Source organism: Malurus melanocephalus, unplaced genomic scaffold, assembly GCF_030028575.1.
Source record: "Malurus melanocephalus ecotype Western Australia unplaced genomic scaffold, MMel_1.1 scaffold_74, whole genome shotgun sequence".
In the NCBI taxonomy this organism is placed as follows: Eukaryota; Metazoa; Chordata; class Aves; order Passeriformes; family Maluridae; genus Malurus; species Malurus melanocephalus.
The window spans coordinates 516,748-538,203 of record NW_026623306.1 but is presented as its reverse complement, the minus strand read 5'-3'; the positions used below and the strand labels follow the sequence as shown (position 1 = coordinate 538,203).

General features: G+C 47.5%; 2 protein-coding genes across 2 annotated transcripts; one reads left to right on the top strand and one right to left on the bottom strand.

Annotated features, from left to right (window-relative positions):
* Window positions 1–800: 800 nt before the first annotated feature.
* On the bottom strand, window positions 801–12,556 carry LOC130574038 (NADH-cytochrome b5 reductase-like). The gene is made up of 7 exons (XM_057366998.1): window positions 12,426–12,556; window positions 11,167–11,346; window positions 10,178–10,326; window positions 8,955–9,042; window positions 5,833–5,937; window positions 3,962–4,165; window positions 801–2,387 (listed from the first exon to the last, which is right to left on the bottom strand). The coding sequence occupies exons 2-7, from the start codon at window positions 11,341–11,343 to the stop codon at window positions 2,184–2,186; spliced, it is 927 nt and encodes a 308-aa protein (XP_057222981.1). The 5' UTR covers window positions 11,344–11,346; window positions 12,426–12,556; the 3' UTR covers window positions 801–2,183.
* A 204-nt stretch (window positions 12,557–12,760) lies between these two features.
* On the top strand, window positions 12,761–16,735 carry MRPL37 (mitochondrial ribosomal protein L37). Its single transcript, XM_057366997.1, has 7 exons — window positions 12,761–13,172; window positions 13,391–13,574; window positions 14,042–14,157; window positions 14,655–14,840; window positions 15,097–15,254; window positions 15,729–15,932; window positions 16,513–16,735. The coding sequence occupies exons 1-7, from the start codon at window positions 12,776–12,778 to the stop codon at window positions 16,588–16,590; spliced, it is 1,323 nt and encodes a 440-aa protein (XP_057222980.1). The 5' UTR covers window positions 12,761–12,775; the 3' UTR covers window positions 16,591–16,735.
* The last annotated feature ends 4,721 nt before the right edge of the window (window positions 16,736–21,456 follow it).

Sequence of the window (21,456 nt, the reverse complement as noted above, 5' to 3'; positions counted from 1 at the left end):
ATGAGRGGACTCGTGTAAGAGCCAGCCTGAGAAACAACAAAAGGCGGGAGGGGGAAGGGAGGGAAGGGCAGAAAATAGAGAACAAAGTGCCTGCGGGCGGTTGAAAGGCTCCTTCGAGTTCCTGCTTCCAAGGACATCATCTCCCCCGTGGAGAATGTCTCGCAAAGCCCCTGTCCCCTCGGGCGGGACATGCCCCGCTCCTCCCGCTCGGCCGCAGCCCGCCCTCGCAGGATGGCAACCCGCAGCACTCACAGCTTGCTCCGTCTCTCACCACCCTCCCTTTGAGCCAYGAACAAAGACGGAGCTGCGCGGCAGAACGGCCGGACCAGCTGGGTAGGGTTTAACCATCGTGGCCCATATGTGCTGAAATACCCAGACATATTGGGGTTGTGTTTAAAGGAACAGTCCCAGCTTTCACGCAGAAAGCCGGCGCTTTTCCAAGGCGAGCGTGAAGTTTTTTACCTTGGGCCTTTGCAAAAAAGGTGGGGTGGGCTTTTAGCAAAATCTCAAAAAAACAGAATATTTAAAGCAAGAGGTATAGAAGAAAGGTTTTTGAATACTTAATATCTGACACAAATATTTTTTCCATGTTCCTAGCTAAGGCCAAAGTAGGGAGAGGAACTGTAGAAAGCATCTCGTTATTTTATCACCCTCACTATACAGTCACTTAGGGTGGCTGAAGCACAGCTTGGACTGGGGATGAGAGCTTGCCTTGGATTGACCAGGGACAACTTCCCTGGATATCTCTGCACTGAAAGCCAGAACCCTATTTTAGGTTAGGAAGATGGCTTTCTTGTCAGCCCTTGCTCCAAAGAAGTTAACATAAAAGCCTCAGCTACACTTGATTAATTCCAGGCATTTGGTAACTGGAGACAAATCTCAGCAGTGCAAAGGGAACTTACACTCCCTCCCAAATGTGTGAATCGAGCCACCACTTCAGTGCACTGCATATTTTGTGTAACAAATTACATCTCCTTTGTGTAAGGTGTAGTAGTAGAAACAGGTACAAAAGAAGCATGAATGATACTGCAGCAATCATCAGACACAGCCTGGAAAACCCCAACATGGCACGGACTGGGAATGAAAGATAAACTCAAGGTGTGCAGAAAAGTTTYCAGGTGTAGATAGTAAACAGAGTGGTCTAAGAAGGTAAAAGAGTGGACAGCAGATACCTCAGAGGAAAAGCAGAAGCATTTTGGACTGAAGAAGAGAAGGACCAGGTGCCCAGGCTGGGTGCTGTACCAGGCTGCCATCTCTGAGGCAGGAGAAGCACCCCAGCAGATCCCAYGCAGCTTTCCCTCCTCAGGTGGTGTTCCTGGATGCTTAGAGAACCTCCTCAGGCACCTGGGAGAGTCCTGTGACAACACCAAACAGCTGATTATTTGTAAWCAGGTTCAATTTAATGAGCCAGGGCTGCCATACAACACTTTGGGGACACTGAAAGCAAATCACCACCCTCCCTGACAAACAGCAGCCACAATCCAGCCACGTTCTCCCAGTTTTAGGACATGCTTTTTGTCTCCCAGGTTGCATTTCAATGGTTAAGCACAGGGTAGGTAAMACAGGCTGTGCCAGGGCAGAAGCTCAGCCTGCCCAAATCCTCACTGGTCATAATGTATAATTCCATCCTTATGGATCATTTTTCCATATATAGTTGGAAAGGCTGTTTTTAGAAATCAGTGCCATCTTCTCTCCGTTAGTGTATGATGGGGCAGCTGAGGAACAGCAAGGTTGAAGGGACTTGCCTGACATCATCCTGCACATGCCAGAACCACAATGATCCAGACTCTGCTGTTCCCTTGACCTGGCAAGAATCCCTAAGGATTAAATCTCCTCTGGACACCTCACAGGGCACAACATCATTGCAGAWTAACACAGATTGCAAAGCAAGTCACCAATCTTCATATTACAGCAGAGCTGTGTTCATGGATGCTTTTTAGTACCCCCTTAGGAGATGTCTCTTTAAAATTGCACTTGAAGACTTCCATTARAATTACCACACTGGTCCCTGAGGTGTGGGTGGCACACCAGCTACAGCAGCTCTGGAATGGCACCTGTTTCTGGAGACAAACAGTTGCTCCAAGGAGCTCAGTCTTCTGAGCAGGCCCATTTTGTGCAACGTCTGCAAAGAAGCAAGGACATCCAAGGCTCAGCCTATGGTTCCTCAGGTCAGGAATATCCTGCTAAAAGACAAAACAGGAATTTCCTTCAATTCCTGCAGCTTTCAAGTATCTACTCATATCTTCAYTGAATGCAGAAGAGCCACAGATCAATACAAATGGCTTTCTTCGACAGGAATTTATTATTGTCTTCATCAAGTCTTCATCGAGATGACCAGTGTATGAGTTTTCCTGGTAGCTCTGAGGAAGCTTTTCCAGCGAAGTTTCCTGGAAACAGAAAAGATTTGCCATGTGTGACATTAAAAACTGCCTGCTTAGAGCCCAATCTCYTTCCTCCCCTCAGAGCAGTGCACAGGGTGATTTTCACCCTTGTGACACCACATGGGTGACACTGACCCTTCCTGAGAGCTGCATTCCTCTTCCCAAGCCCAGATGAAATCTTTCCCTGCCATGGAATCTGGCCACTCACTCAGAAGGGACTGAACAAAACCAGAGTGTAACTATCACTAATAAATGCTGCAGAACCTTCTCCACTGAGAACCATCTCCCAGTGTACCTTTCCAAGTCCCAAATCTATTCCTCTATTGCCTCTCCCATTCCCAAGTCTCTCTCAGCCCCATCTCCCTTGACCAAAATCCTGCTCCAAATAYAGCTCTGATCCCGTGAGAAGTGTCAGATCCTGTGGTGCTGGATCCAGCAGGGACTCTCCTGCTGCAATTAATCAGGAGCAGAAGGTGCTCAGATGTGGTGGTGACAGGCAGCACAATGAAATACAGACAGATACATAACCCCAAGAGGGAAGATGCACGAGCCAGCCTTGGACTACCACAAGCCTGCTATGAGAGGAGGAGAAAGGGAGAGAGGAGGGGCAGACAGTGTTGACAGGGGTCAGGTGGGTTTCTTGCCCTTCGCTGATTGAATTTCAAGACCTCCTCATGCTCTTGAGACAGCACTCAAAGAGTTTAAACACCCTGAAAAGGGTATTTAAGCCATGTCAYCAGAGACAATTATGGTTATGCTCCTACAGAGCAGCTGAGGGGGTGCTCAAGTCGCCAGCATTTTTCCCTCTACCAGATCTCATCTTGCCGAGGCCACATGTGGAACAGAATGTATGAGAGATACAAAAAATGATTCATCTGAGAAACTAAAAATGCAATGGGATTCATTCCCTTAGCATAAATAATTCTTTCTATATCCTCCCTGCAATGAATCCTCATTTCTGACGGAAATAATTTTTAACCACCAAGCCCAAGCAGAACACAGGCAACTTTGGGACCAAATGGAAATGAAAAAGACTGCTCAAAATGTAAGACCACTGAGAGGTATGCCCTCATCCCATGAATGTGGCAAAAAAAAGTAATTTTACAGAGGGGAAAACAACTTCTAGAAGATTAAAAATGGGTCAGCAAGGAAAAATAATTGCTGGGAAGTTGGTGCCAGCACACCTGAAGAGAGCTTTAGCCATGAGCAACGAATGGAGGATAAGGACAGATTAAGGCACTGGTATTAGGGAGAAAAAAATTGTTTATCTGCTGTTTAGGTGCAGCAACAACTGTCTGAAATGGGAGGGAATAATCAACAGTGACCATGGAACAGCAGGTCCATCCCAACAGAACAGCTCCCAGGAAGGCAGAGAGGGACAAACAGTGATGGACAACTTCTTGAATTTCTCCAGACTACTAGCAGTGTGAGTACATGTAGCAGATTTAAGAACAACAGCTACTGGATCACAAATTAGGCTGGGTGACTGGGAAAGAATTAAGATCATGCCTATGGAAAAGTGGAGGAGGCAGAGGCTCATCCAACCCTCACACAGACACACTTCACATCCATTTATTTACCTGGCTTAGGACATAAAATATTCTGATGTTCCAGTACCGAGCCAGATCCTGCAGAAGAGGCTTCAAATAAATTTTGTCAAAGGTAGGGAAGCAGCCAACAAGAGTTACAAAGGTTTCATCCTCTTCATCATCTGTTATGGACTGGAGGATGGGAATCATTGGTGCAAGGCCGGTGCCAGAGGCCAGCATGAGGAGTTCTCCATGCTAACAACAAAACAGAGAATTTGGAATGAGCTGTGGAGGCTGGAAATGGGTGTGCTCACGGTCAGTTCCTCTTGCTCACAGACTGGTAAAGAATCTCTGGAGAAACAACACATCAGAAGGTCACAAACTGGTAAATTCAAATCTCAGAATGTACTTTTTTTGCAAAGGATTACAGATAGCACTTAAGGGGTTTACATATAAAATGTACCAAAACTAGATTTTACCCAAATATAATAAATTATCCTAACTTTAGCCTTGATTTCATTTAATTGATGTTTCAGTTGCAATTCTGCAGTACATTTTGCTGACCCTCTGCGTTTTCTTCCACTGGAAATGTTCCCTGGGTTTCTCTTGGCTGCTGCAAAGCACAATCCTGAATGTCCTCTGGAGGAACTGCGTTTTTGTCCATACTGATCTTCCTCTGCTGCATTATCTGTTTTGTCAGAGCTACCAGCAGCTTCCCACCTGCAAGGGGGACATTCACTCTGCTTGGAATAGGGATATTCAAGCAGTGTGAACACAACAAAGTGTTGTGTATAGGAGGACAGAAYGTTCCCAGCACTTTTCCCAGTTGCCAGCCACTTTGTACCAATGCCAGAACTGGGACTTAAGCTCCTCAGAAGCTCCTTGTGCTCTGTTTTGACTGGGTATTTTATTGTGAATGGATCTGATCTGCCTGAATCTGAGTCCTATTCYACTGGCAGCAATAGAGAAATTAAAATTTTACCATGAAATTCAGAACATATAATTCCTAAAAAAGTAGTTTTCACAGGAATTTGTTTTTTTCAAACTGCATGCACACAGATCACAYACCACAGAATATTCTGAGCTAGAAGGGATCCACCAGGATCTTCCAAGTCCAACTCCTGGACCAGCACAGGAGACCACTTCTAGRCAAGATTGCTATTTTCTTTCCCAAATTATTATCTAGAAGCTCTTGGAAGGAAATAGTGGCTTAAACCAACAGGGAGAGTATGTCAGGAAGCAGGACACAATTGCTCTGCATAGAGCGTGGCCACTGAGATTTTACTTATTTTTGTTGGGGGAAAAAAAAAGCCAAAAACAAATCCACCAAAAACTCCACAAGGCTTTGGCATCTTAATAACCAATATTTCAAATTTGCTCCTCATCTGAAAGGTCAGAATTAAGTAACTGATTTAGTGTGTGAGAAGCCTCCCCCTGAAACCAGATCTGCCCTTCCCTGCAGCCAGCCTGRTACTGGCAGGTGGGATCAGCGTTTGGGGAGCGACCTGACACCTCAACAGCTCAGGGAATACCCAAGAGAGGGGAAGATTAACACCTCCCCTTCGCTTGTGCTCAGTCACAACACATKGATGTGGATCAAATCAGACAAAAACCCATCCACACTCATTGTYGGTGCAAGGAAACTTCCTTTTGTTAGGCACATCAGGAACTTGTAATGCAAGTGATGAACACAGAGCCTTGCTGATATTTTCTTATCTCCTATCCACCTCCTCTTCCCTTTTAAATATTCTGCAGTTCAAGARGGTGCTCCAACTGACTGCTAATGCTGTCACACTGTACAATACCCAGGAAATCTCTAAAATAATCACGAAAACAGTAATCAAATTGATGTCTTCCTTTCAGAATACTGAACAAAGCTAGCTGCCACAGGCTGAAGTGTCCTATATTTTTTGGGGACTAACCTTATTAGGTTCATATGGGAATCCTCCAAACGGCCCACGCCAAAAGACCACGTCTCCTCTTTTCCACGTTTTTATGTATTGTGACATTAGCCCAGCTTCATAGCACTAATAAAAAACATGGCACAAAAGAAAAGAATAATTATACTCCATTGGAAAGTTTCCCAGCTTAAAGTCGATTATAAAGTTATCTACATTTAAACGAAAAGGGGACAAAAAAACATTTTGCGTGTTTAAGAGAAAGAAAGATCTTTCTGTTTGAAAAATAACTCAAAGTTATACCCAAAACAAAGACATTTAAATTAAATCATATTGGAACCACTCCAGCTTGACTATAATGTAAACACAATCCCCTCTCATGCAGCCTGAATTTCCAAAACTGGAAAAAGCTTATCAGAGTTCTTGCTTACAAAGCACACAGAGAMGAGTGTCTTGAATGCAAAGCACAGTGCAGGCCTTCAAGTGTTCTCCAAATCTCAGGGTATGGGGTCTGGAAATGCCCTCTGGGTAYGGTTAGTTATATAAACACTGCATAGCTCTTGCTTTATTTCAGTCTCTCAGATGCTGTGCTGATACAATTAGTGACCCCAAGTMAGGTTTCTCATTTGTAAAACTCTCGTTTTCGGAACAGATCATCTGGATGCTGAGAGATGCCTCCACAATTCCAAAGGAATATGTTAGCATTGGCCCCATGGAAGAAAAACATGAGCAAAAAAAACTGCCTTACTTTCTACCAGACACAAAGAACGCTATCCAGGCTGTTGCCTGCAGGAATGCTGMTCTCACTCAGGACTGATGAGAAGGGGTCAGTGCTTGCTGGAAACAGGAGGAGAGKCTGGAAATTGAAGGGCTCACCCAAGCAGCCTTGTTGCCATCCATGCCCAAAATATGTGACCACTGGATGTTTAAAGAGAATAAACGTGAGCAAAAGAGTGGCCACAGTCCGGGATACAGAAGAACCAGGACTGGCCCAAGCAGCAAGAGCAGAAAAGCCCAAAGCTGCAGCACACGATGGGTGTCACGAAGAAAAMCCTAGGGAAGAGCAACACAACCAGGGGCCAATGTGATATAAGCCTTTGGTAACTCCAGCCCACACAAAAGAAGTGTATTTGGGGGTATTTCCTGCACAGGCATTGGAGAGAAGCCGGGCTCCACACCCCAGTGCCTTGGCTGGCCACCAAGCTGCACTGCAGGCAAACAAAATTGGTGAACCACAAAGCAGCTCAGAACAAGCGAGTGAGGGAGCCTGTGCTTGTGCTTGCAAGCAGCGTCAGCTAAGAAAGAACACAGATGCTCCTCCCCTCCTAGCCCCTCACTTAAACCTRAGATATTAAGAAGCATTAGCACCAGTTCTTACATTCAAAAGGTAAATCACACACACATCCGGGCTCTGAGGTATTGTCAGAATCATTGTATGTTCAGAGGGCTCTGGGCAAGAGCTAAATCTCATGCAAACAATGTGCACTCGCAACAAAGAAGCAACTTTTATACTTCCCTTATTCAAACACATCCAGAAGCCGAGGGCAAGAGCAGAGAAGTTAGGCCGCTTACAGCCTATTCCCAAAGGACCGGGGTAATGGACACTAAAACAATCCTTCTTTCACCAAAATAATCGCCAAAAAATTGAAGTGAGAAGTGATTGAGTGGGTTTAAAGTGAGTTTTTCTAAATAAAAAGAAAAAAAAAAAATCTCCTGGGGGAAAACGTCCACACCCCGTTTTACATGGAGAGAAACCCTAACATTATAAAATCACTCAAAAAGAGGGTTATGCTCTGTAAATGGCAACTCCCTCACTCTTAACTGTAGTATCACAAATGCAGTGCTATAATAACAGGAGACAAGGGTTTGAACAGTGCTTGGATTGCATAGTAATAATAATATACTACTTTCCAAAATTGCCTCAATAGTGTGAAATATACCACAACCTACAGAGTGAGTTATAAAAATGGCTGCTTTACACTGGGTGTTACCAACCCCTTTTGTCACTGCCAGAGAACAACTAGAGCTCCTTTTGGGATGAAAGGTTCTATATAAAGGAAAGGTATCATTACAATCATTACTATTATTATTGAAATGCAAAACCTGTGAGTAATGAGCCGCTATACATGAAATTTCAGTCATCCTGTGAACATATCCTATTAATGCAACTCAAATGCAACATTTCTTTTCCCTACCACACGCCAATTGCCACAAGAATGGGGAAATGACCCTCCCACAGGTGTCCTAGAGAAGCTGTTCACTTTTCTAAAGAACAGGGTTTGTGTTCGAACACACACTGCATAATAAACCCCAGAAACACGAAATCCTGGCAGACAGGCAGAGGACAAGTGGCCCTTCTCTGCAGGCCACCTGGGAAACCCAGCACTCTGAATTTCACACCTGTACTGAAGTCTGTGTCTGCCCTGAGGAATGACTAGTGACATACACATGCAGTATTGGAAAAACGTTCAAGTCTATATTTGCCACACAAAAGAATCATTCATGAGTGCYCTGAAGACTTACGGGAGACAAATTTCCAGCCAAATCTCCTATAAAATCGTTTTGAACTCAAACAGCATTTTGTGGTTGTCTCCAGCAAGGCCGGGACACTTGTCCAAAATGGGCTGTGCCACCCTGTCCATCCTGATAGATGCAGCCTGTGCCCAAGGGACATTTCTCTGCCCCGTGAGCCAGAGTCCCTCTCAGACTGCAGCTCCAGAGTCCTGCCAGCACACCAGGAACAGCTGCCCACTGACAAGTGTGTTTTCCAGGTAAAATACAGGAGGGAGAATAAGGGCAAACACTTCCTAAAATCAGTGGCTCAGCTGGACTGACAACTGGGTGCAATTTCAAACAGAGCCTCAAAAAGCAAACTGAAACAAGGGAACTGGAATGGACACCTCTTTCCACCCATGGGACTCTCCCAAGTGCTCCCAGGGCTTCTGCTGCAAAGCACTTGTTTGTCAACTTCTGCTTTCAGTTTTGTGGGAAAAACTACAATTTTTATCAGCAAAGCACAACTTCTTCAAATCAACAGAGAAACGGTCCATGAGGGATCTGAGATTTTCACTTGAAGCACTGACACCATGCTTGTTTCCTAAAGAAAACACCTTAGACTCTAATCCATATTGTCCAGGCTTACTTACTTTAATTAGAACTTCAAAGTAACCTTCTGCATTCCTAGGGCTAATTGGAGTGTAGGCTCTCTGGACTTCCAAACCATTCATCAYTCCTCTGAGAAGAGAAACAGGAACCCCCTGTGACTTGGGTCATCTGGGAGCTCTTGCAGCTCTCTAGAAGACAGGGCAGGCAGCAGGTCCTCTTTGCAGTGGCCCAGCCTGTGCACAGGTACAAAACATTTCCCCTCCAGAGGCAGAAATCCAGGGGGAACAAAATGGCTAACAGCACCTTTTGTTCCCCGGTGGTGGCCTCAGCTGTACCACATCCAGCTCCAGGACACACCCCTGAATGGGATTTTGTGAGAACATGCAAGAATGGCAAAGGGGAGAGAAAACACTTCTGTGGTTAAGTTTGCTGTTCCTTTTGAGCTGGGGTAATTTTCTGCATCCAGTCAGCACCTGGTAATCAAAACACAAAAACCAAGGCACAGCCTTGACYTCAGGCCTTGTCAGTATAGACAGTATTTTCCTGTAAGTCTTCCCTTTCCATAGAATTATCCACCCTGCTCTTTACTACTAACCACGGGAATTGATTTAAGTGACCAAACCTTTTTCTGTGCTGTGTGATGAGCCAGGGCTGGAGGGAGGAGCATGTGCTGTCAGCAGAGCCAGCTGCACACACCAGCCCTGAACGTACCAGGGACGTCGACAGATGCACATCARTGGCATCCTAACAGGACTTTCTCTATCTGGCAATGATCACCACAGATGGCTGAGAGACAGAAACTTTCCCCAAGTGGCCCCTTTCTGGCATGCAACAAACGACACAGGAGGGTTGTTTTGCTAGAAATTAGTCAGGCAGTGCCTGAGTACTGGGGTGCTGAGTTACTCCAAGCTATAGGGCCTAAAATGCTGARCTCTGGGGCAAGGGCAGCTCATTGCCTTCATTCCAACACGCTGGAGTAAATAATCTGTTGTAACATCTATTCTTCAAGGCTTTCTTTCTGCAAATGGATTTTCTTAATCACACCTAGTTCTTTCTGACCCACCAACGCAGGGATAATGCTCAAGAAAACTACAGCTTTTACCACAGAATTAGTAGAGCCAGCGAGCTCACGAGCTCTTTCATCTGTGTCACTGTGGAGGTACAGAAATCATGATTTGCCTGCTATGAAGCCTTTGTCTATTGACAAAACCCTACGTGTTAGGTTACATAATGCAGACTGTTTAACTAGCACAGAGAACAATACCTTAACACGATATGTTGTCCTAAACTCAATCGCAGGCTGCTATTTCCCGGTAATTCAAATCTGTACTGGTAGGTGTCCTCTGTCAGCTGCTCCACCGAGCTCACGCTGAACGCAGTGAATGTATCTGGATTCAGCTCTGAATTATYGCTCTGCAAGAACAACAATAAATAATTACGCGGTTAGATGGTGTCTTTTATGATTTCATTTTTCTCTGGAAGTAAACGTGTGTGCTAATTTAGTGCCAGAGATACTCAGGACGTGTGTTAAACACCGAGGCCCGGCGCAAATTCCAGCYCTCTGCTGATTCATTATCATGTTCTGCAGCGTGCACTTTGGGATCTTGCATTTCTCCCCACCACCACCTTTTTAAATTACCTTTTTTTACACCTTACAGCAAGGTCATCCTATTATGACTCACTGCAATCATTTTCTCATGTCTGGAAACAAACAGAAATAATTCTGCTAAAAGAGCCAAGCGCAGCTTTGGGGGCAACTTTGCAACCAGCTGATGGCCACAGTGAACAGAAAATATTGTCAGTTGTTTCAGCTGMTCTTTTTTTGCTTGACCCAGCATAGTTAATCTTACGTAAAAGGGCACTGACAGGCTTAAAAATYATACTCTGAAGATAACTGCTCCACAACACACAACACAGATTTTTTTTCAGTTTCAGAATACGAGACTAAAAAAACAGGAAAAGATGAAAAAGGTGTAGAAAACAAAGCTTCTCCGAGGAAACTCGGAGAGAAGCTGCAGAGCCAGGGCTGTAATGCGACACCAGGGAGAACTCTACACTTGGAAAATCACATTACAGCAGGGAGAGAGCAGCCAAGGGGGAGGGTAAAGGCTGAGTTTGGGGAATTGCATTTACAACCATCTCTTAAGGCACCACTTGAATTTATCCCTGCATCCCTCACCCATCACCACAACCCCACACCCGAACAAGTACGATCAAAGCACAGGCTTCAGGATGCGATGAAAATAAATCGACCTCCTCCTTCTTTCCCATGAGAAGGCTTTTGTCTCGCATTGCCTTGGCTCTCTCCCACTGTGCAAGCTCCTTCTCGTACACATCGTAGATGCAGGGTTTGCAGCCGCTGCCRCAGCACTGGGATGGAGAAGGTTCCTGGGGCCTCAGAGCCAGCCAGTCCTGCTCATCGTCACTCATTGCCTGMAAAACACAAGCCCTCATTAAACCCAGTACGATGAAGAGCAGCGTGTGCTCGTCGGAGGACTGAGAAAATCTCTCTCGAGCATCTTGTATGTGTATCAAACTGAAAATCTGGAGCTGATCTGTGCCTGCAACACCTCATTTTTACTCCAGTGCTCAATGCCTGTGCATTGCCTGGTGCAGGAATCCCAGACCTTGCAAACACCAGCCCAGAGCCTCAGGCCCTCCTCCACAGCCCTCCTGGCTGCCCAGCTAWAGCTACACCCTTTAATCCTGCTCGTTCTGCCGTGGTGATTTCCTACAAAAGAGCAGCCTGGTCACCCGGAGCGGGAACATTTTAAAAACCTGCTTTTGGTACAGGATAAGGGGTGGCAAACCCAGCCACCAAGACAATGGTAACAAACCCAGACACCTGATGTGGCCTGAATTTTGTGCAGCTTTGGAAAGGGGGAGGGCAGCAACCTGAAAGCAGCACTTAGAGCCAAGACTCTTGAGGCAAAGAGGGCAAAGTCTCATGCAAACAACCACTTTGGTTATAGGCCCTGAATAATATGGCTTTAAACGCGGGCAGGTAGGAGAGGACAAGAAGCACAGGATTTTATCCCTTGCTCTCATTGCTTCTGAGTTGTACCCATTTAACTCCTCAGGCCAAAATCATGCTGCAGACCTTGCAGGGACCCTGCTATTTTTAAACATCGGCCGCGACAACGCTGTTCCCAACGCGTTTGYGTCCCTTGTGTTTGTATCCCTCGAACACAAAGCTGTCCACAGGAAATTATGAAGCCACGGGTGACCAAGCSGAGGAAGCGAACACTTAGCGCTTCCAGCTGCTTCATTGTCAAGGTCAATTAATTAACTAACCTTCACCCCTGTAACAGAAATACACTTATTTAAAGAAGGGGGATGGGGAACGGAAGGGAGAACCAAAAGCGACTGATTTGGCGTCCCACCGCGCCCGCTCTGTCCGGGGCTCAGAGCACCCATGGGCTATGAACGGGAGGTAACCCGACCTGGCCGCRGGTGAGTCCGAGACACCGGGGCTCGGAGCAGGGCAGATTTACAGAGTTTGGAGCACTTACTGTGCGCGCCCGGGGGCTCAGAAAGGCCGGCCCGGGGAACAGAACAGCCCCGGCCCCACACGGCCCTGAGACACGAGTGCTGACCCCGCGACTCCCGCCCAGGGACGGTGTGTCAAACACCCCCACGCTCCACCAGCGAGGAAGAACCTCTGCCCGCCCACCTCCCGCTCACCAACCCAGCAGCTGCCCTAAGCCGCCGGGCAATTTGCCGACCCTCCCTGACGGCGGGGCGCGCCTGCCCGCCATTGGCCGCCGCCGCCGTCAGTCTCCCGGGGTGACGGTGAGGGAAGAGCCTCGCCAAGATGGCGGCGCGCGGGCGCTGAGGCGGCGGCGGGAGGAGGAGGAGGAGGATGGCGGTGATGGCGGCGGGGCCGATGGCGCTGAGGCGGGCGGAGGCGGTGGTAGCGGCGGCGGCGTGGGGCCTCACCCGCGGCATCGCCACCCGCGCGGGACGGCCCCGCCACCGCACGCCGCTGCCGCGCACGCCTTGGACGGTGCGCGGGCCGCCGGCGGAGGTGCTGGCGGAGATGGGGSAGCGGCGGCCGGTGCGGGAGCAGGTGGAGCTGGACACCGTCACGTACGCGGARCGGCTGCACTATGTGCCCGGCCTGGCCCGGCCCCGCTTCCCGCCCTGGGACCGCGGCTGGCACGAYCCCTGGCACTCGCCGGGGCCGCGCTACGAGGAGATGCCGCTGTACAAGGAGCGCGGGTGCTTCATCTGCCATCAGGGTGTCCGCATGCTGGAAGGTACCGGACACCCCGCGCTGCCCCACGGCGCTGCCCCCTCCCAAGCACTCGCCTTTCTCCTCCTGCCAAGGGTTCTCGTGGCACAGAGTRTAAAACACGGGCTGTGAAGAGCCTGCCCAGCCCCATGAGCTGCCTAGTACACATCCCATAGAATGGCTTGGGTTGGAAGGGGGCTTGGAGGAGCACCTCTGATGTATCGTGTTGGGTTTGCTTTCCAGGAGTGCGGCAGGCACAGTGGCTCACCAAGACGAAGCTGGTGGAAGGTTTGCCCCCAACCGTGCAGGGCATTATGGATAACCCAGATCTTGGGCTCCAGGAGCTCGAGGAGAGGGCAAAACACGCGGTGTCCCACGCGCGGCTCTGGGACACGGCAGAGGTTGCTCCCAGGAGGGAGCAATATTGGTAAGTCCTCAGCTGTAGGGGAGGTTTTAAACACTACAGAGAAAATTCATGCACAGCTCTGCTGTGGAAAGACGGTGCGCTCTGCAAGACCCTTTGTGTCAGATTGTCAAACAAAAAAACGAGCAACCAAAGCAACARATAAAACCCAGTTCTGAATATTGACAGTAGCACTGACATAAACACTACGCTRCATTAAAGCTGCTTTCAGGCCAATGTCTGTTTCAACACAAGATCTACTTTTAGTTGGTGCAGAGTATCAATTTTTAAAATAATAATTGTAAGCATTACCTCTGCCAACTTGAAACAGGACTGGTGTGTGTGATACCAATCTACAATCTCTGTAAACTGGGAGTGTTATGCCATTGCATATTTTGCATACAGTAATTTTACAGCATTTGTGCCCCAGAAGCATCTGCCTGCTATTATGATCTCATTTTTATGTAACTGTGTTTTTTCTCGTTTTACAGTCCAGTGCTGTTTGAAAACTTGATACATATATGCCGGTTAATGTCTGGGAAGTATCCTTCTCTGAGTAAAAGGATGTTGGCTAGAAACTGCAGGATAGCAGCGACKTGGGAAAGAGGTCAGTTGCTGCTGTGGTGGAAGCATTTAGCTCTGTAAGRTAGGAGGGGTGGCAAAGCTCCTGGCTTTAAGGCTGAGAATTTGGAGAAAATTAAACAGTTTCTGGAACCAGGTAATTCTTTCTGGTTTGAATAGTGMTGTGGGCATGGGCAGCCTTGGATGATGGCAGGATGCTATCCTTGAGGAGATTATTAGGTGCTAGACAATATTGACAAGATGGTGGGAGAAGGGAACCAGTGTCTTAGRTCTGATTGTTTATTTTCTTGWGTCTTAAATCAGTACTATTGTTTTKCTAAGGATGTTTAGTTAAGAACTTAACCCTAGCAATTAACAGTGGTATTTTAGAAGAACCTACWCCTGAATTGTTATTTAAGATGGGTTTGGAGGTCAGGGGAGAGAGTCAGCCTTGCAGAACAGACTTGCAAAAGGAAATGTACATCAATCACTCCCTGATGTTATTTCACCAGTGTTTGACTGTAGCCTAATTTCCCTCCCCAGAATCCACCCTCCTTCAGGTCCGTGGGCTGAGTGGAATACTCATGAACTCTAAAACCCCAATACCACCAGTAGCCTCCAAGGAGGAGATACTGGCCACCAAAGCACATGTTCTGGAGACCTTCTATCCCATTGCRCCTACAATCGACCTTCAGGAGGTGAATGTGTACAAAGAGCTCAATGATACAGGTAAATCCAGCTGTTGATGACAATTATCTGTCAGTGTTTGGAGTCCTTGTTCTTCTGGGAGGTGGGAGTGTGTGTAATGGYCACTGGTTTGTAGTGCAAGTGCTCCAGACCTGTGGTGAGTATATTGTGGCCTAAACAGGACTGTGGAGCAAAACCCCAGAAAATCACTTTTAACACTTCCTGAAGATAATGGGAGAAAACCTTGGCTGTGTMGTGTCTTCCTGAGCAGTTTCTGACATGATTATGTGCCCCTTAGGTTTCAGAGATGGTTATCCCTACTCTCACCCTCACACCCTGTTCTTCCTGGAGTCGGCCAACGTTCGCACCGACAGGTTCAGACCAGAACAGCTCCGTGCTAAAATGCTGATGTTTGCTTTTGGCAACGCGCTGGCCAAGGCCAAGGCGCTCCACGGGGTACGTATGGGAGGCTGGGCTGGGCTGCCCTCCTTCCTTTAGTCCTTCTCACTAGTGGACAGAGGCCTGAAAACCCCTTACAGTAGTTTTCACATMCAACTTCCCAAAACCCATCCTCCAGAAACCCAGAAATCCACTGCTCAGCGATGAGCGTGTTTGTGTGGTGTAACATACACCAGGGTGGTATGGGCAGGAGCCATGGACTAAGCTCAGCTGTAAAAGTCTAACCCATCCCGCAGCTCAGTATGTAAATTGACACTTCATTACTGGCTGAAGGAGGAATTTTAATTAAAATACAAAATCTACATTCAAAACTTGTTTGACTAGAGTAATTTTCTGGGCAAGGTAACAATATATTTATTAAAATCTTGGCTTTAAACCAACCCAAAGATGCAGAATCAGCAAGTACTCATACAATTTCTGTTGTAACTAGCTTTTGAAACATTTTCCCCCACATGCCCTTTCTTTTCCTAGAATGATCCCAAGGTTTTGGAGCAACCAGTAGTGGTGCAAAGCATTGGCACAGATGGCCAGCTCTTCCAGTTCATGGTGTTCCAGTTAAATACAACAGACCTCGTCTCTAACGATGGCGTAAAAAATCTAGTCTGGATTGACTCTGATCAGAACCTGTATGAGAAAGCCCAGTGTGTCCCAGAAGTCAAGAAGGGAGTTGTTTTGGTAAGGAAAACTTGGGAAATTATCTGGAAATGCTGCCCTTTCACCTCGGCTGGGGGTTTGAGAGCTGRCACAGAGCTGCAGCAGGTTTTGAACCAGCTGGAGGGACCCGAAGTGGGCATTGGCCTCATTTTTACCCGAGCAGGTGTTTTTGAGGGGATCAGTTCCTGAGTGTAGTGCTGATGTTTTACATGCCAAGCTTAACATGAACTCCTACACGCAGATCTCCCCGACTGCAATCCACCATCTCATTATGTGCTTGTATAAAACCAGCTCTGATGAAGGGAGTRAAAGGATGAAGGGAGTGCTTACCTTCAACTGTCAGCCTTGCTGGGGAGTAAATAGAGCACAGGGGTGCCAGTACTGGTTGTACTGGGAGGGCATCTCACTGATGGGTGAAGGGGTTCTGCCCCCTTGAGATTGACACCAGTAGAAGTCCCCCCACACAAACCCTTCTGGGGAGGGAGAGCACAGTTTGGAAGCTGCCATGCCTGAAAGTCTTATTCAAGCATGTTTAAAGCCGTTGTTTGTCTACATTAATCACTTCACTGCAAACTGAGCATCCGTGTCTTTTTCTCTGCAGAAGCCCGCTGGAATTTCTGGCTTTCAGCCAGACACATTCAAGAAGTTTCTGGCACTGTATCTKCATGGAACTGTGTGAAATTCAGCTCAAATGAAAATACTTCACCAACTGTACCTGCTGCTTCTCTTTGCCAGAACTGTCATATAATTAAAGAAAGGTGGATTAATTTACTTTAAAAAATAAATTATATTGTGACTGAAAGTAAAAATTTTTTTWAACTAAATAGTGCATGAAGAAATTCTTTCATTTTAGGGGCTCACCTCTGGATTTGGGTTAGAGAAGTCATCAGATGCATCCTCCYGCACTCTTCCTCCATTGCCTGGGAAGAACACAAGCCAGTCATTATTCCTCTGCGCAGGCTCTGTTCTCAGTGTGCTTCTGCACAGAGCCAGACTCAAACCTATTCCCGAGGTTGCTTTGAGTCCCTCTGAATGCAGAAGAGACTCACAAAGCTTCAAGGGGAAAGCCTGAGCCACGAGCCTTTTTCATTCTGCCTGGCTTTGACTTTGTTTTACTCCTGGCTGCTGTGGGATGCGTCGTGCTGCCCTGTGCTTAGTTCCCAAAGCACTTAATCGGAGAGATGGCTTTGTTGGATCTGTAGAACCGCAGTCCTTTTATCCCTCAATCCTGGATGAAGAGACCTGTGCATTTGGGGAAGGTGGTGTAGAATGTAGCGGGAAACTTTGGTGCCTGTAGCTGGTATTTGCTGCTAAAAATACAAAGGAAGAATTTCTTCGTGCCACACAGAGTTAACTGAGCAGGAAGCGTATTCTTTTTAACATGGGGGGATTAGTGTGGGTTTTGTAAAATGAAAGCTAAATTAGCTGCAGCCAAATGTAGAATGTTTTGCAGTTCTGATACCCTCCAGCACATGGGAAGGAAGAGGACAGCCTGAGCTATTTTAAGGTGTGGGAGAGCACATTTCCAAGAAATTCATCTCACTTCAGTGTCTTGTGTCAGAGGTTGGTCTGTGCTTTGTGATCTCTGGCCATCTGGATGAGCACCCCGGTTGTGTTCCAATCCCAGTCCCTCAGGCTGGTTTCAGGGACATTCACKACTCACATTTGGGATCAACAATTGCACCCCATAAATCGGGATGCAACAGCTGCAAGTTAAATTAACAAATCCCTCCAGAGTCAGGGGAAGTGCTTGAAAAAGAAAAATAACCTTCGAAGTGTTGCATTTCTCTGCATCGTGTTCATCCTGCCTGCTCCASGGATGCCTAATTCAGCTCATCCGAGTAAATCTGCTCAGGTCTGTGATTTGCACCCAGGTGTTTGGGAATACATTTTAACACAGCCGTGCTCCGTGGAGCCTGACACACACAGTGGGTGTTTCTTTCTCGGGCTGTTGGCTCCCTGCTGTGTCACACGGACCCTGCTTGACATCCTCTCGCTCTTCCAGCTTCGGGTCATTACCCGTCCTAGGGAGGAAGCCCTGTAGGGCAGCCAGCTGCCTGTTAGCATTCCTGAGGAGGGATTTTCCCTGAGGAAGCCTGCTGAAGAGCGGCTGTGTGGGGAGGGGTTGTGTGGAGGTGAAAATCCTCATGTCCTTCGAGTAGATGTGGGAATTTGTGGGGATGGTCTRTGGACAAGAAGCAGAGTCCTTTCAGCTGCTTTTACCTCTCAACAAAGACATCTCTGTCAGGGCAGGCAGATGAAGAGAAGGGACTGAGGGAAGCTGGAATCCTGCTGTGTCCAAGCTGAGCTGAGACAAAGCRCKAGCACAGGGAGGGATGGACRGAGGCAGAGCAAAGAGTTTTGAAAAATAGCAGAAGCAGCGAGCATGGGATGGTCTGCGAGAAAACAGGCATCAGGAAGCCACTGAAGCTGAGTAAATCACACGCAAACACAAGAGGCCATGTCTCTGTTTGCTCAGGCACAGCCGTTCCCACCTGAGGCTGATGTCCCAGCTGATCCTCATGCAGGGAATGCTCCTCTGAGGGAGGAACTCAAAGTGGGGAGAGTGGAGCTCCCAGCTTGGCACCTGGCATGGGTGCTCAGGTCAGCCCCTCGTGGTCCATGAACCGAGTAACCCTACTGCCCGTCCGTGGTGTCCGTCCGTGGTGTCCGTCCGTGCTTCCCAAGCACGCTGTGCACAGCTCGGCTCTCCCAGTTCCTCCAGCATGGCCTCATGGAACAGACCCAGCCGAGAGAGGTGGGATGGGGAGCCCAACAATGGTCACAGGAGCACATCTGGGCTGGCATCAATAAGTTATAAAGGTTCGCCAGCAGACGAACGGCGTTACCTCAGCACGGACCCAGGGCCAGGCATTAACTTTTCATGAACGGCAGCCGGGGAAGCAGAACGGGCAGGAATGGGGTGGCAGGAGCCTCAGATGATGAGGCAGAGGAGCCTGGCTGCCCACAGGAGAGCTCTGCAGGACCCAGAGGAGCCTGCCTGCCCACGGGAGAGCTCTCCACCATTCCACGCTCCCTCCCCCTGAAAGGCTCCCTCTGCAAAATCCAGCTCCACATGATGCCAGCGAGTACACACCGTGCTCAGCCTGGAGCCCCCGGTTGTTCAGATCCTCCTCCTGCATTTAATTTAATGAAAACTAATGGGGGAGACAATTATCCCCGAGGCTGGGCTCAGGAGACATTCCGAGGAGGGAACTTGGCAGTTTCATGGYGATGTTTAATAACACCAGCCTGTAACCCTTAAGAACCAACAGGAAGGACTTTTCTGTGAGAACAAATCTCACGCAGCAGCTCCTGGAAGCGTTCTGGGCATCTGGCACTTGCAACCACCCCTCCAAAGGCCTCAAAATTCCCAATCTTTCCCCAAACGCTGCAGCAGCCTCTGAAGCTGCCCACTGAGGAATCAGGCTGGGTTGCCTGGGTTTCTCCATCCCTTGTAGCTCCTGGAGCTGTTTGTTCCTACATTGGTGCTCACACCCACCCAGCACCGAAGCTCCTGCCCGAGGAAGGGCTCACACCCTGCTGCCAGCACAATATTTATGTTTTTGAAAATACCACTGGTGTCTTCCCCTTCCTTTCTTACCTCTCAGTAGTGCAGGTCTCGGCAACGGGAGGTGGCAGGACCCAGCTCCTGTCCCAGGGAGCTGCTGCACGGGAGAGCCAACGCTGCCATCCCAACTCCTCCAGCCTCTAACCAGCAAAGCCTGGGAAACGGGGCACCAAAAAAATTTCCCTTTTTAGCCCCTAAACCCCTCCTCTCTGTCTGCAGCCTGGGTGTGGGGAAAGCAAGGGTCCAGCAAGCACATCCTCAGCACAGCGCAGACAACACTGACCGTTTTCTAGGCTAAGTTTTCAAAATGCTTTAAGAAAAACATTCCAAGGAACCAGCAGGCACRGTTAAACCTCCCACAGGTCCTGAACTGCAGCCAAACCCCTTTGGGATTTTGAATTCTCAGCCTGAGCCAGACCCCTACAACACCACCTTTTCAGCTCTGCATCACCTCTGCTCCTGCACCCCAAATGTGGGGTTTGGTCCTCGAGAAAGGTCGGAAAAAAAGACCCAACTCCCGCCCTGGGTCTGGCAGCAAACACCAGGAACAAACTGCAGAGCACCGAAATCAAATGTTTATGTTGATATTTATTACATCAGGAGGAGGGGGGAGAAGGGGGGGAACCGTTTCATTCAAAAAACCATCCCATACCAATGAAGACAATAATTTAGGTATTCATTTTAAAACACATGAAAACCGGTCCTTTTGTTTCCTCACGTCAGAACAAAAAAGAAAAATTTTTAAAAAAAGGGAAAAAAAAGCCCCAAAACCTGAACAAATGGAAAAGGTAAAAATTTGACCCCTTGGGGAGCCCCTGGGTACTTGGAAAATATTAACCTGACTGTAACTATGAGACTGACACCCTCAGACCCCCTGTCCCACCCGCCCCTCCCTCCTGACTTTCTACAGGTAAAGCACAATGAAAATGCCTAGGAAAAAGAAGGCAAACATTTTAAAAAAAAAATCGTATTACACACTAAAAAAAGAGAAGTTTTGTCATCTCATGTCTTGCAGCCAGAATAATAAAAACAAGCCAAATGTCCCCCAAAAACATTTCAATGAAGGGGTGCGGAAAAAAGACATCCCTTTAATAAAACATTATCAACAAATATCGTACACAAACTACAATGTATAATAATTATTTTGTTTTTTTTTCCCCTCTCGGTAATTTTCGAACCAGACTACAAGGTAAGAAAAAACACTGAAACAAGATACAATGCTTTCAATAATCCGCACAAAGGTCAAATCCAAGGGAGAGAATATTTTACAGAATATGATATACATGGAGCAGAAATGGGAGCTGGAGAAAAACAAAGACCAAACTACAGGGTAGTGTCATGTACAGAGATCCCAACCCGCCGCCTTGGCTCGTCCCTTCCTCTCCCACCAGAAGGAAGGGCCTTYGATGCTTGCCATTAATTTTTATTTTCTTATTACAGAGCGAGCCTACAGAATAGCAAGGTTACATTTTTAACAACAAGAATTCCTTAAAAAATATCTCCATCCAGTTCCAATTCACAGGTAAGTGAAATCCTGACAAGAGCACATCTCTAAAGAAAAGATCCCCCCCTCAAAACCCCCCCAAAGCAAATAAAACCCCCAGAAAATCCCAAAGTTAGCTGGAGATCACAGTTTCAAAGTCCCAGGTCACATTAACCCTTTTTTTTTCCTTGGGTGGATTTAAAAAAAAAAACTTTAAAAAATCGATTTTTGCAGTGAACCAGCTGAAGGACTCTGGGGAAGGGAGGGACAAGAGATTTCTTCTTGTWCTCAGAGGGGGGGGAAAGACTAACACAGTGCATGCCACAGTCACAGAGAGCAAGATCACGATTCATTCGAGGATGTGATCCTAGAAGGGGTTCACCTGCGTTAACAAGTTTATAACGAGGTGGTGGAGTCTCTTCCCCAAAGCAGATCTTGTTAACTGGAGGAGGAAGCGTTGTGCTGCAAACGAACAAAAAAAAAAAAGAAAA